The following is a 13713-nucleotide window of genomic DNA, read 5'->3' on the forward strand; positions in this document are numbered from 1 at the left end:
ATCAAGATATGCAGAATATCTTTCATACATGTATAGGCCTAATCAATCTATATACTAAAGTTGCAACCAAAAATGCGTCGCATACTGGAGTTAGGGTGACCAGACATCCCAGTTGTTTTCCCAAAAGTCCCGGTGTCCTGATATTTTGCTCAAAATCTTTAAAAAGTCCCAGTTTTTAGCTACTTGGTGTAGCGGGACACTCTAAATACGCTTTGTCAAAATAACGTAAACAACCGCTTTTAGTTTGGCAGCTGCAGTGAAAACAAAATAATAATAAAAAAAGGTAACCGTGTAATCAAGAACATTATTTTCATAGTGATTAACACAGGAGTACGTGCTTATGCCTTAGTGCGCCATGTGTTTTTGTTTAGTTTCTCATTTGTTTATTTAGCAGACGCCTTTATCCAAGGCGACTTACAGAGACTAGGGTGTGTGAACTATGCATCAGCTGCAGAGTCACTTACAATTATGTCTCACCCGAAAGACGGAGCACAAGGAGGTTAAGTGACTTGCTCAGGGTCACACAATGAGTCAGTGGCTGAGGTGGAATTTGAACTGGGGACCTCCTGGTTACAAGCCCTTTTCTTTAACCACTGGACCACACAGCCAACCTAAACCAGTAAAACCGAGTACTATAAAACCATATAATGTTTATAGGTGGCTGTACCGTGTCACACAATGTACTGCACTCCCCACCAGAAATTGTAATAAACAGAAGCATGCTTTTACTATTGAATATGAATCTACAAATTGTGTGCAATCAGTCATTTCGTAGCTGCTCAGTTCTGGCGGGATTTAGCCCAGACACCAGACAGAGCAGCGAGAGGTTGCAAGCATCTGAATCCACCAGGTTCAACTACATCAACAACGTCAATAAAGAGAGCCTGATGCAGAGAGTTAAATAAAAAAAATGCCAAAACGTAAATGTATTTAATGATTTAAATGTATTATTAAAACAATATAAAAAGTATGCAATATGTACAACACAAAATGGCTACTTAAACCAAGTCACAAATTATACAACCAGGAGTGTACTGAAATTAGTTGGCTGCTTAAATATAATAAATAAAATTAGAGGATGGCTATTTAAATAACCATTAAAATAGCCTATAATTAAATTTAATTAGTCTTATTTAATTTAACAATGTGTCCCGGTTTTGAGCTTTGAAAAATCTGGTCACCTTAACTGGAGTGCTCAGGAAAAGCGTTTCGCCCACGTGGACTCACCTTACACAGTACATTACAAAGGTCCTACCCATTTCACGGCTGTGAAAACTGTCTATTTTGTGTACTTGTGCCCTGCACTTAAATCCAATTAAGTTGTGTATCGGTCCAGGTTCCTGATGCGATTATAAAGCTTGTTTCAATTTCAAAAAGAAAAAACTGGACAGGATTTACTGATTGACACTTAACTGCAGCCAATAACCACTCTGGGCCCTCCTCACTGATTGGTAGATATGGGCATCCGGGGCAGGTTTAGTATCCTAAGAGATCAACTGATATTGTTAAGAGAGTGAACATTTTGTGAGTGTCCAAAATGGGGGGTGAAAAAACAATATATAATCTACAATTACTGCAGCAGATCGTGTAAAATAATTTTGCATTCTACTGGTGGCAAACTATTTTGTACAACCTGTGCGGTTTCATTGGATCACATACGTCGAGCTACGATCCAGTGGCATTTAGACTCAGACAGCAATCAAAAAAATGAAAGCTTACGCATAGTGCATTGCTTCAAAACAAAAAAGTAAAAAAATTCTGAAACAGCAGCATGTGACAACGCAGTAATGTTAAATATTAGTTTCGCTCAAGACAGACGGCTACAGTTGTGACCGATTTAAAAAAAAAAAAAAAAAGTGAATCAGATCAGTAATGTTTGAAAAAATGCATCTGTTTAATAATTCAACAATGTGATTGTTAAAATGTAAACAAAAAGTCAACACACTTGTTCAATGTGTTTAACATTATTACTTGGTTAGACAGGCTTCTGCCTTCAAATACCAGGGCTTAATAACAGGAACAAAATGTTATTAGAGTTGGTGTTTAACTTAAACCTGTTCATGGCCCCGCAGCAACATTAACCTAACTTAAAATATCAGAATAAAGATAAACTAAACTAAACTAACCTAACAACTACCTAGCCTATAGTTAATTTTATAGGTCTCCAAACTGCCCTGCAGCTTCTGTGGCATTCACACTGCTGCTAACGTTAGCTCATGTAAATAGTGCAGTGTGGACTATGGGTCAAATCAATGTTCGTGTAGGGTGCGTTTTAATTTTTTATTTTTTTTTTAGTGTGTGCTAAGACTTCACGGTAATTCATTGGTATTATCACTAGTCAGTATAGATGTCAATGGGATTGGACCCAGGATCTGGATCAGGAAATGGTGTTTTACTATGAGGATCTGGATCAGGTTCCACTGATCCGTAATGTTAATCCAATCCTGGAGCTGCACACACACCTTAACTAGGAAGACTGACCAATGAGAACTGAACATGCATGGTGTGTTGTTTAAAGACCCCGGCTGACACATTTGTACACAGCCTGAGATCACATTAATGTTGGGGAAAAATGGCAAACTGATGGTCAAAGAGGAGGAGGAGGAGGAGGAGGATGCACTACGTTGCTGTATCCGCTTTTCATTTTAAAATTGAAACAGTAAACAAAACAGCAAAATGACCTTTGTGCCTTGTGCAAATAAATAGACATCAACAAAAACTCTACCCAAGACATTTTTACACAATATTAATCATATTACAGATTCTAAAATTATTTTGCATGTTTAAATACATCGCACAGACACTTGCATTTCTATTGATCAGCGTTTCAAAAACTCACTCTTGGTCACATTTTACTTAACATTTTTAAACGAATAAACAAACAGTTACCAAAACGAACATTGTCATATTCATCATATGACAAGCAGAGTTCTTGCCTGTAAACAGCAACACATTTGCAACTCATTGCCTGGAGCATGGTGTTATTTACATTATCGTTGATACACTGCGGTTTGAGGTTCAAGCTACTTCTGCATATTAAGTGGATGAAAGCTGAAAATACTTTTTAAAAAAACACTTCTTATACAGTACCAGCATCATTTTAGTAGCACAGCTGTATTTATCTTAAGTATTTCATTTGGTTGTACTAAAAGGGATCCAATTCTGGATTCAGGCTCCGATCTGAGCTTTAGTGCACTTTGAAGATTAAGTCATAGCTTTGTAATTCCATGACTCAGAAGCAACTGAATAATATGACTTTGCCACACTCATGACAACATTGTGCCAACAATTTATTGTTTTGAATGATTGCTGCAAGAATGTATTTGGATCTTTTAAATTGGACTAATATATTTTATTATTTTAGATTGAATAATCTTCATGCATGCCCAAGAAACAGAAACTGCCTGCCCCCCCCCCCCGCCCCGCTTTTGAAACCAAAGTTACACCACTGCCTTGCATCCCTGTGAATACGTAGGATATAAAACAGGATTTTAAAATTGTTTCTCAACATTTCAGATAATTCATAAGTGCAAGATAGGTGCAAATACATTTATAGGTTTTAATTTACCGGTACACTTTTACACATCATTCTGTAAAAGAAATGACATTTTCTTGATATCTGGATCTCACTGTGCACAAATATATAATTTAGGTCAACAGAAGTTTTTTTTTTTTTTTTTTTTAATTTCCTGTTTGACACTGATCCCTGAACAGTATAGATATAACAATTTATTGGAATCTGGGCATTTGATAGATTCTGTAACCTATGCAAGCTGTGTTTGTTTCTTTGTTTTTAGTGGTTTTGTTCTTTGAATATAATTTAAAAAAATAAAAAGGTTGTTCATAAGAAGCCCAGAAGTGTGTTACTTATGTTTGCATGAAAGAAACTTAAGCATCATTAGCTGAATAACACGGTCCTCTTTCACATGGATTGACATTGCTCTGTGAATTTGTCCATATGAAGAAATACTTTTCCGCATCACAGAATTGGCAATAACAAACTGGGAAATAGTGCTTCTGCATTTCTCCAAAATTTGGTCAAAGAAAGTTCACTAGAATTCAAACCCTGGAACACAATCTACACGGAAGGGGCTCTTTATCCAAGCATGTTGTGGGTCTAAAATCCTTACTGCTTTCAGAAACTTGAGCTGGTTTAATTAAAAAAAACAAAACAAAAAACATGGTTTTATTCTACATTGATCAGGGTTGTAGTAACTCAATTGTTCAAAAGCTTAGTAGACAGTTTTAACACACCGTTTGTTTAATTCTGCCATCTGTGCTGTCCAACTCTTATACCAATGCTCCGTACATATTTAATTCTGCAACTTATACATTTGATGAATTTAACATTACGGCTTTCAAAATAAGTTCTACCCATCAGTGTGCAGCACACTACGTGGATATTGCTGCGTGCAATCTCAAAGAAATGCTTTGAGTTTGTTGGTGCATCTATTTGTTCTAAAACAGCAAGTCTCAAGGTAAGCTTTTTCTTTAAAACACATCAATTTCTAGAATGGCAATAACTGTCCCTCATTAGGGGGTGTTTAATTGGCCAGAATTATGGGTCGATTACTTGATTATTCTTTCGAGGAGTTTAGCTGGAGTGGTTACACAGACATCTGGAGGTTTAGGACTGAATTGCAGGTTTTAAAAAAAAAAAAAAAAAAAAAAAAAAAAAAAAAAGGGGGTCGAGCCCTAGTTATTAGTCAATGTGCTATTTTTTGCCACAAGCCATAAACAGAATAAACAAAGTGTTGGGGTTAAAAGCCATGCGCAAGTTTATGTCCATATCTGCCGTGAAATCAAAACTAAAATTCAAATAAAGTTCCTTATGTGGCTCTATTCCTTTAATGTGTTGCAACACATCTAGTGTCTCACACGTGTAGGGCTACATGTTTGAATGAACTCGTGATGCTCAAGTACATCTACAACTGGCTGGACCTGTATCCTAACCTCAGTATTATTGACTTGCGTCTGCTTTTGAACGTGCCTGTCACAATAGTATCAGGGAAGAGAAGCTTTTCTTCCCTGAACATGAAACTAATATAAAACAATGTCGCAGGGACGTTTGACTGGCAGATATCATTCGTGCACCACATTTTCCAAAAACAGGATTATTTCAACTGAAGAAAGCATGAAAGGTTAATTTCTAACTGTCACTGTTTTTTTGAGATTGCTGTAGTAAAATGCAACACATTTAATAATGTTGTTGCTCTGTTTGAAAGTCATGGCATTGTAGTGTTGCTGGTAAGAATAGGGGCCCTGGAATCAAGCTTTGCATGGTGGGGCTACCGTGGGACAAAACAGGGTACCACTGTAATGAGCTGGCATCTCAGCCCACTGAATTGAATGGAAAGGCAAGGGCTGGACACGAACTGCAAACCACATGCAAGCGATCTAATTCAGAAATATGTACATGTCTCATGCTATTAAATCACAACAGGTTTATCCAGCAAAAAAAACAAAGCAGACAGTCAATTCAAAACATCTACGTGAACGATAAGTTTCACTTTAGAATCATTAATACAATTTTTACATTGCTTCAAATATGATCATAATAGCATTGGGCAATTACTTTGTAAAGTCACTAGTTACAATGTTGCAAACAGTGATGTGATTTGAATGCATGTTTCTGTTTTACATGTTGAAAATGACCATAAAATGTTGCTTAATGAGCTTCCCCCAGCTTTTTACTTTGTGTTGCCTTTATAATAAACTTGAATGACTTCGGACCACTCTACAGTATGTTCTGTGCACGCACATAAGGTAAATACAGCAGTGATGATTTAATTTTGGACCGCTTAAGTAAAATAAATGTATTATATACACTACGCAGCCTCCATATTCATAGATTAATATACTCAATAACCTCTGCTAAAGAAGGTCCTTAGCAATTCTTATCAGTCAAGCAGTTCTCTCTATATACAAATGGTTTGCCTGTCTCCACTATAATCCCTGGCTGAGTATGTGTCCTTGGCAGGAGACAATAACTGTTTATATTAAATATGAAATCGCACTCCAGCCTGTTGCAGGTTTCCGTGTTTTTTGGTCCTAGTACATTGTGTTACTGTATTGTATAGAGCTGTCACAAAGTGAAACACCAGGATTTTGAACTCCTAGGAGAGCTGGCATAGTTAACATTTACTGAACTCTGTTCTTTATTTTGAGGAAGTGCATTTCCTGTTATTGATGATCTCTTTTCAAAGTGTATTTTTTTTTTTTGTAAAAGTAGGACAGACAGGTCATCTTCAAAATTAAACGACATGTATGACCTCTCTAATTAGCTCCCATCTCATTTATTTCACAAAGCAAAAAGAATATATATATATATATATATATATATATATATAATTAGTGCCTTGCAAAAGTATTCAGACCCCTAACCAATTCTCTCATATTACTGAATTACAAATGGTACAGAAATTTCGTTCGGTTTGATATTTTATTTTAAAACACTGAAACTCAAAATCAATTATTGTAAGGTCACATTGGTTTTATGTTAGGAAATATTTAAGAAATAAAAAACTTAAATATCTTGCTTGCATAAGTATTCAACCCCCACACATTAATATTTGGTAGAGCCACATTTCGCTGCAATAACAGCTTTAAGTCTTTTGGGGTACGTATGTACCAGCTTTGCACACAGTGTCGGAGTGATTTTGGCCCATTCTTCTTGGCAGATTTGCTCCAGGTTGTTCAGGTTGGTTGGACGACGCTTGTGGACCGCAATTTTCAAATAGTGCCACAGATTCTCAATGGGATTGAGATCAGGACTTTGACTGGGCCACTGTAGGACATTCACCTTTTTGTTCTTGAGCCACTCCAATGTTGCTTTGGCCTTGTGCGTGGGATCATTGTCCTGCTGAAAGGTGAATTTTCTCCCAAGCTTCAGTTTTTTTTAGCGGACTGAAGCAGGTTCTCTTGCAGTATTTTCCTGTATTTTGCTCCATCCATTCTTCCTTCAATTTTAACAAGATGCCCAGTCCCTGCTGATGAGAAGCATCCCCACAACATGATGCTGCCACCACCATATTTCACTGTAGGGATGGTGTGTCTTGAGGCATGGGCAGTGTTAGGCCAAAAGAGTTTGGCCAAAAAGCTCTACCTTGGTCTCATCCGACCACAAAACCTTTTCCCACATGGGTCACTCTCATGCTTTCTAGTAAACTCCAGACATGCTTTCAGATGGTACTTTTTGAGTAACTGCTTCTTTCTTGCCACCCTCCCATACAGGCCAGTGTTATGCAGAGCTCTTGATATGGTTGACTGGTGCACCATTAATCCACTCCCAGCCACTGAACTCTGTAGCTCCTTCAAAGTGATTGTTGGCCTCTCTGTGGCTGCTCTCACAAGTCTCCTTGTTTGAGTGCTGAGTTTTGAGGGACGGCCTTTTCTTGGCAGTGCCTGGGTGGTGTGATGCAGCTTCCACTTCCTGATTATTGATCCAACTGTGCTCACTAGGATATCCAAACACTTGGATATTATTTTGTACCCTTTCCCTAATCTAGGCATTTGTATTACTTTATCTCTAACTTCTGTAGAATGCTCTTTGGTCTTCATTTTCCTTCAGATTCACAGCCTGACCAATGATCCTTCAATAGTGGGGTTTTTGTCCATAAAATGTGACAGCAACTTTAATGGTTCACAGGTAGAGGCCAATGGTAAGGTAATTGTGTCCTCGTTAGGGCAATTTCTATCATCGGTGTAAACTGGGAGCTTCCACAGCACAGGGGTTGAATACTTATGCAAGCAAGATATTTCAGTTTTTTTTATTTTTCTTTAATATTTCCCAACATAAAACCAATGTCACCTTACAATAATTGATTTTGAGTTTCAGTGTTTTAAAATAAAACAAACAGAACGAAATTTCATTGTACCATTTGTAATTCAGTAATATGAGAGAATTGGTCAGGGGCCTGACTACTTTTGCAAGGCACTGTGTGTGTGTATATATATATATATATATATATATATATATATATATATATATATATATATATATATATATATATATTATACACACACACACTGGAGCAAAAAGTCCAGCACTTGAATCACCACAAGCTTTGTTACAATAACATTGACAAAATTATTAAACCAGGCATTTAATGGCTTTACGCACACGCAATATATTTCAAAATTAACTTGTAGTGGATTTAACTATCAAAGGAGAAATGGAAATTTACTTAATTATCCCTCTAAAATCAAAATTACAAAACAAACAGTCTAGATAACACAACCTACTACTGCAATGATATCGAATAAAAGGGTTAAGCCATATATAGGCATACTTTAAGTGCTGCACAGAAACCAGGACCAGAGGAAACAGTTGGAAAGGCGAAACTTCCTCTTCAGAGCGGTGTGGGGGGTGGGGCGGGGGATATCTAGGCCATGGTGTTGAGGCAGAATCACAGATCCTTGAAGATAAAACTTGTCAAGGTTTTGAGATCAATCAGCTTCTAGGAACCATACAACCATAGATTTGCTGGCCTCCTCGTTCATAAATTCTTATGTTTTTAATTCTACGTAAGCTTACTATATGTCATTGTTATATTACACAACATGTATAAAATTCATCTATCAATTTGGATGCAATTGATTAGGTTGCTGTAGGATGGTTAACATAATATTCATGACAAATACAGGGGGAGTATATTTGCATAATGAAGGTCTCTGGCAATTTATTTTTTTACTGTGAATATATTGTATTCATTGGCAGATCCATTACTGAAACATGTTAATGGCACGAGAACAAACATCTTAAATCAGTCACTCCACTCTGATAACATGTGCGGCACAGCTGCACTTGTGAATGTGTTGCTTATTAAAACACTTTGAAAGATGGGAATTATTTTTTCAGTGTTACCAAGAAGCTTAGTAAACAAGGGTCGTAGTAAAAAAGGGCAATAAAATGCCCCCTCCTTGTCATAATATAACAAGAGGTGGCTTCATCATTCCTAGAAAACAGATAACATTTTGGGGTCTAGTGAGATTTCTTGTCAAGTACTGCCATGATTTCAGAGGTTTTGCGTATTCCTATATCAAATATGTACACATGATGAAGCTGAATTACATATTTAATGGTATTCGTGAAAAAATTGATCAATTTGAGCAGATACTTCAAATGCTGCACTTGAAGAGGTAATGTATGGGAAGATACTGAAAACACACAAGTCATAGCAAAAAGCAGTGATTGGTAACTGGGAAAGTGAGTGTGAGAAGCTTCTGGGCGATTGAGTTCTGGTAATGGAAATAAAATGGCAGGCATTTATCAGTTTCACACTAGATGTGTAAAACATATTGTATATTAATGTTCAAAAACAAATTAGGTTGCCTCATGAACAATCGGTTGAGAAAGACCCAAAAAATTGTGTTGGTGTTAATTTTCTGAAGGGGTGGGTGCAGTCTGCAAAATGCCTTACAGGAAGTTAGTATAGTATGTTAACATAGGTACTGAAGTCCATTTTCTGATCTTTCAGGGTCGACTTACCTTCGAATCACAAAAAAAAAAAAATTGACAAGAGAACGATTCAGGCTTTTGTTCAAGTCTCTCTGCTTTAAAGCACAAAAACAGATGCAGTTGGGTGTTCTGCATGGCTTACTGAATACAGGTTTACTTTCAAACAAGATCGATAGAATTTAAGCTTCATTTACAGCACATGGAGGGTCTGGCTGGTTGAATAACTGGACCCTCTGGTATTTCTCAATTAAACCAACCCTTCAAGGTATGGCCCAAGCAAGCAAACTACAGCATCTTTCATTTGAGCAATTCTAGCAATAAGGGGGCTGTACAATTAAACTCCTGCATTATTGTATGACATCCAAAAAGCCAGAATACACTGTGGTGTTAACATTCTAAAAGATTCTAGAAGCAGCACTCTGCATTAGCTCAGTGCTACAATAAGCTACATGTTGCATCTTGTATACTGACTTTTAAACTGTTTTTCAAACCTATGAAGTTGGATAAGACTAGATTTCAGATCAAAACTGAATTTCCATACATTTGCAGTCAGGAGTTATTGAAGAAACAGCATTATGTTCCTTCAGTAACAATGCATGATGACACATTTTAAAATTAGCACTATCTATCTTTGCTAGGAGAAGTACGAAAGAACCAAAAAAACAAACAAAAAAAAAAAAAAATACAAAAAAGGTGTAGAAGTAGATCTTGCACAACATTTAAGGCATTATATTCTTCAACGGGATTTATACATGGCACACATGCTTGACAAAGCCATTAGCGTTAGGACATACCTTTGGGAGAAAGTTTTCTGATTTCATCTACATAATCCATTGTCCTGTAGTCTATGGTGTGGGTGACTCCATTCTCTTTGATGGCATCGTGCTTGGAGGCAGAGGAGGTTCCGAAGATGGTCACATCCTTCACCGTTTGGCACAGCTGGGTGGCAGCAATTCCAACACCACCTTTGAAGGAAAACAATTCAGAAATTTCATATAGATTGTTTAAATCAATTAAAATATCTACAGTCACCTGTTTAACTAAAGCTCAAAATTAGTCTGAATCTTAAAATGAGTGAACATAGTTAACCCTGACTAATACTTTAAGCACAGTGCAGTAACATGGACCAGAAGGGCAAGGCTGGAAGTGCAGATAGAATTGCAGTTAAAAATCGATACTTGGGTGCAACTAGGAGTTTAAAAGTCTAATACTAGGAAGGGTTATCAACAAAAACAAAACAAACATTCAGTAGGAATTTCAACATCCAAAATCGCTTCAAAACTTCCTTGGGAATGGATGAAATCATAGGTATGCATAGAGTTAATGTTGGCAAAAGAGCTGAATAAAAGCAGTTTTAAAAGTGCTCCACATGGACAAATTGTTGCCAAAAAAACAAAAAGCCCTATGTATTCAAATGGCTAGGTGTTGAAACTATGTTCTACAGGCTGATGATAGAAAGTCGATACTTCACTCCGAACAATGAACTGGATTCAAGGCATGAGACAGATGAAAAAAAGTAGAAAAATAAAATCTCTCATTATACAGTAGAACCTCAGTTACAAATCTTGGGAATAGAGGTTGTTCATAATTCTGAATACGAGTTTTCAATGGTTAATACATGTATAACCAGCTATCTACACCCTTAATCTGGCAAATACAAGGATATAGCATAATGATGCAATACTTGTATGGTTTAAAAGGTGTAAAAGCTTTAGACATGGGGGCGAAAATGCAATATGTAACTAACAAAAAAACCACAAAAAAAAACACAAAAAAAAAAACAGGATTTAAAAAAACCAGGAAAACAATTTTACAAAATGCAATTGTGCAGTTTGCTCAGTCATTCAGATTCCTTTGGCTTGAAAACAAACTTTGCTTAACCCTAAAATGTTACTCATAAAAATCGCCTGCACTTTGAAATCTGTATCACCTTTGTCTGTACGCATTTGTTGATACAGTAGTTTTGCCTTCTCCATGCCCAGCAAGCTGCTTATGGAGTGCTTTATCAAAATCATCCTCAGCAGTATTGCGTACCATCTGTTTTTAATGCTCTGCTGTCTATCATCTCCTTTGCAAATACATTCTCTAGGCTGTGTGTATAAAGGTTGTTTGAATCTTGGGGTTTGAGAATGAAATTGTAAAGCTGCTATTTTGCGAACGCTGCTATTTTGCCAAGATGGCTGCCAGCCACAATCACACACACACGTGCAGAGCCTCTGTTCTGCCACATATCCTCCCACTCATGTGTGTGCAACACATACCAGCCATCCTAACGCCACCTCCACTTTGTTTAGAGTTTGCAGCTGGGTCAGTAGGAGGGCGCTATTACACTCACACCATGTGTGGTGTAGTCCACCAAGACAGGGTTGTTCAAATCAGGTCGCCAAATGTAACCTTCAATTAATATGTACAGTGGATTTTACCTTAACAAAAAAAAACACAAAAAAAACACAGCACTGCAAAGCTTTTAAAAAACTGTGTTGCAAGAGTGCTGCAGCGCGACAGGCCATAGAGTTTCCCCAGATCGCTGATCAGCTAAGACAGCACGTTGGGGGGGGGGGGTGTGGAGAAACCACACACTCGATCTTATTTACACTATTAAAATGTAATAGAAATTAAATAAGCAGTCAAATGAAAATCCACATCTGGCCAACTCCATGAAAATGAGAACGTAACAACGATGATCTGACAGACCATCCTGCTGCAGTTTTACAGAGCACTGCCTCTGGCATACAAGTCCATTCTCAAAGCCCTGCTGCTATTTCTGACCCTCATATCTCCCCAGTTCTTAATGGTGATTTTATGGAGTTAGTTCTCTGGCACATCGATTGTATAGAGCAGGGGTGGCCAAACTTCGTTACCAACATTTTCATATGGCGAGGAGCCACAAGTCAAAGACAAACAATGCTTGTATTTTAAAACACAGTAATCCATCGCGTATCCACCAGTCACATATCCGCCCTAACCGTTTATCTGCCATGATCAATCTCTTCAGCAACGTTAGTTTATTATTGAACAGAGAAGATTAGTTCAGGGATTGTAGATCCTACCAAAGTTTATGTACACTGTTGTATGTGCTCTGTGCCCTGCTTGTAGTTTCACATGAGCTGTTCAGTGTGTTGATACCTAAATAAATCCTGTTCGCCTGCGGGGCGTATCAACTCCAGCCTCCGTCTCAATCTCCTGCCTGTCACTCAGCAGCGAATGCACGCATCTACACAGCTACCCTGTGACAAGCAGCAATACCCTGTATCTTACTAAACAAAAAAGATTCAGGGGAGCTCCCTAATAACAGCTGAATCTCAAAACAATAATTATGTGAATATAGTAATTGTTACAGCTGTGTATAATGGTATTTAAAAACAGGATTCATTTATCCACCTTTTTACATAGCCACCCTTACTCTGGTCCTACTGCAGTTGGATACATGACAGATTACTGTACTAGCATGGTTAAAAAAAAGCGCCACAAACACACACGCAGAACCTCTGCTCTGCCACACTGCCCTATGGCAGAAAGTGACATTTCAATGCAATTAGATGTACACTTATTTCCTGATCTGAAACGTTTAGGTCTACTGTTTTAAAATCCTTCATAAACATAACCAAATGTTTAACAAACAGTTTCACAGACCCCGATTAGCACTAATCTTGGGCTACCTAATGTTACGTTAGGTAAGGTAGTTCAAGATTGTTTATCGGAGTCTGTGAAAACTTGGCCAGAGTTCAACTCTGTAAATGTAACCTCTTGGATTTCTGCAGTATAAAGAACAAAGCTTTTAGACCAGTCTATTCAGAGGCTGCTGTACCGTCCCGAATCCCTCCTGTGGAGGGCTCTGGCTTTCTCCTTTCTTCGCAGGGCTGGGAAACTGGGGTTTGACAAGCAGCAGTTTCTAGCGAACCTGAAAAACTCAATCTCTCTGTTTTGCCTACATTTTATCAGGAAATGGTAAATGCTGAGGTTATTTAAAGTTGGGTGTGATTTTAGTTCCCAGGGCCGATTTGGGATCTTAGAACAACCGTTGGTGCCCAATCCTGCACTGGCATATTCAGTTTTACAGTCCGATTTATTTATTTTTTATATCTATTTTATTGTCTAAAAGGAGTCACAAAGTTAGCCCACCTGATAGATATGGAAACGCGAGCTTGGAAAAAACTGAACTTCTAGCTGAGCAGCTGGGAGTAAAATCAGTGAGGTTTATTGGTATGTTTAACACAGCTGCATGCTGCTCTGTCCGGAGAGGGTGTGACATT

General features: G+C 37.7%; 1 protein-coding gene across 1 annotated transcript in view; it reads right to left on the reverse strand.

Annotated features, from left to right (window-relative positions):
• vat1 (vesicle amine transport 1) overlaps positions 1-13713 on the reverse strand; it is an 81859-nt gene that overhangs the window by 47650 nt on the left and 20496 nt on the right. The window contains exon 3 of the mRNA XM_034055711.3: positions 10255-10425. Within this exon, the coding sequence (XP_033911602.1) occupies positions 10255-10425 (171 nt within the window). The remainder of the gene's footprint in view (positions 1-10254; positions 10426-13713) is intronic.

The sequence above is a fragment of the Acipenser ruthenus genome, chromosome 33 (assembly GCF_902713425.1).
Source record: "Acipenser ruthenus chromosome 33, fAciRut3.2 maternal haplotype, whole genome shotgun sequence".
In the NCBI taxonomy this organism is placed as follows: Eukaryota; Metazoa; Chordata; class Actinopteri; order Acipenseriformes; family Acipenseridae; genus Acipenser; species Acipenser ruthenus.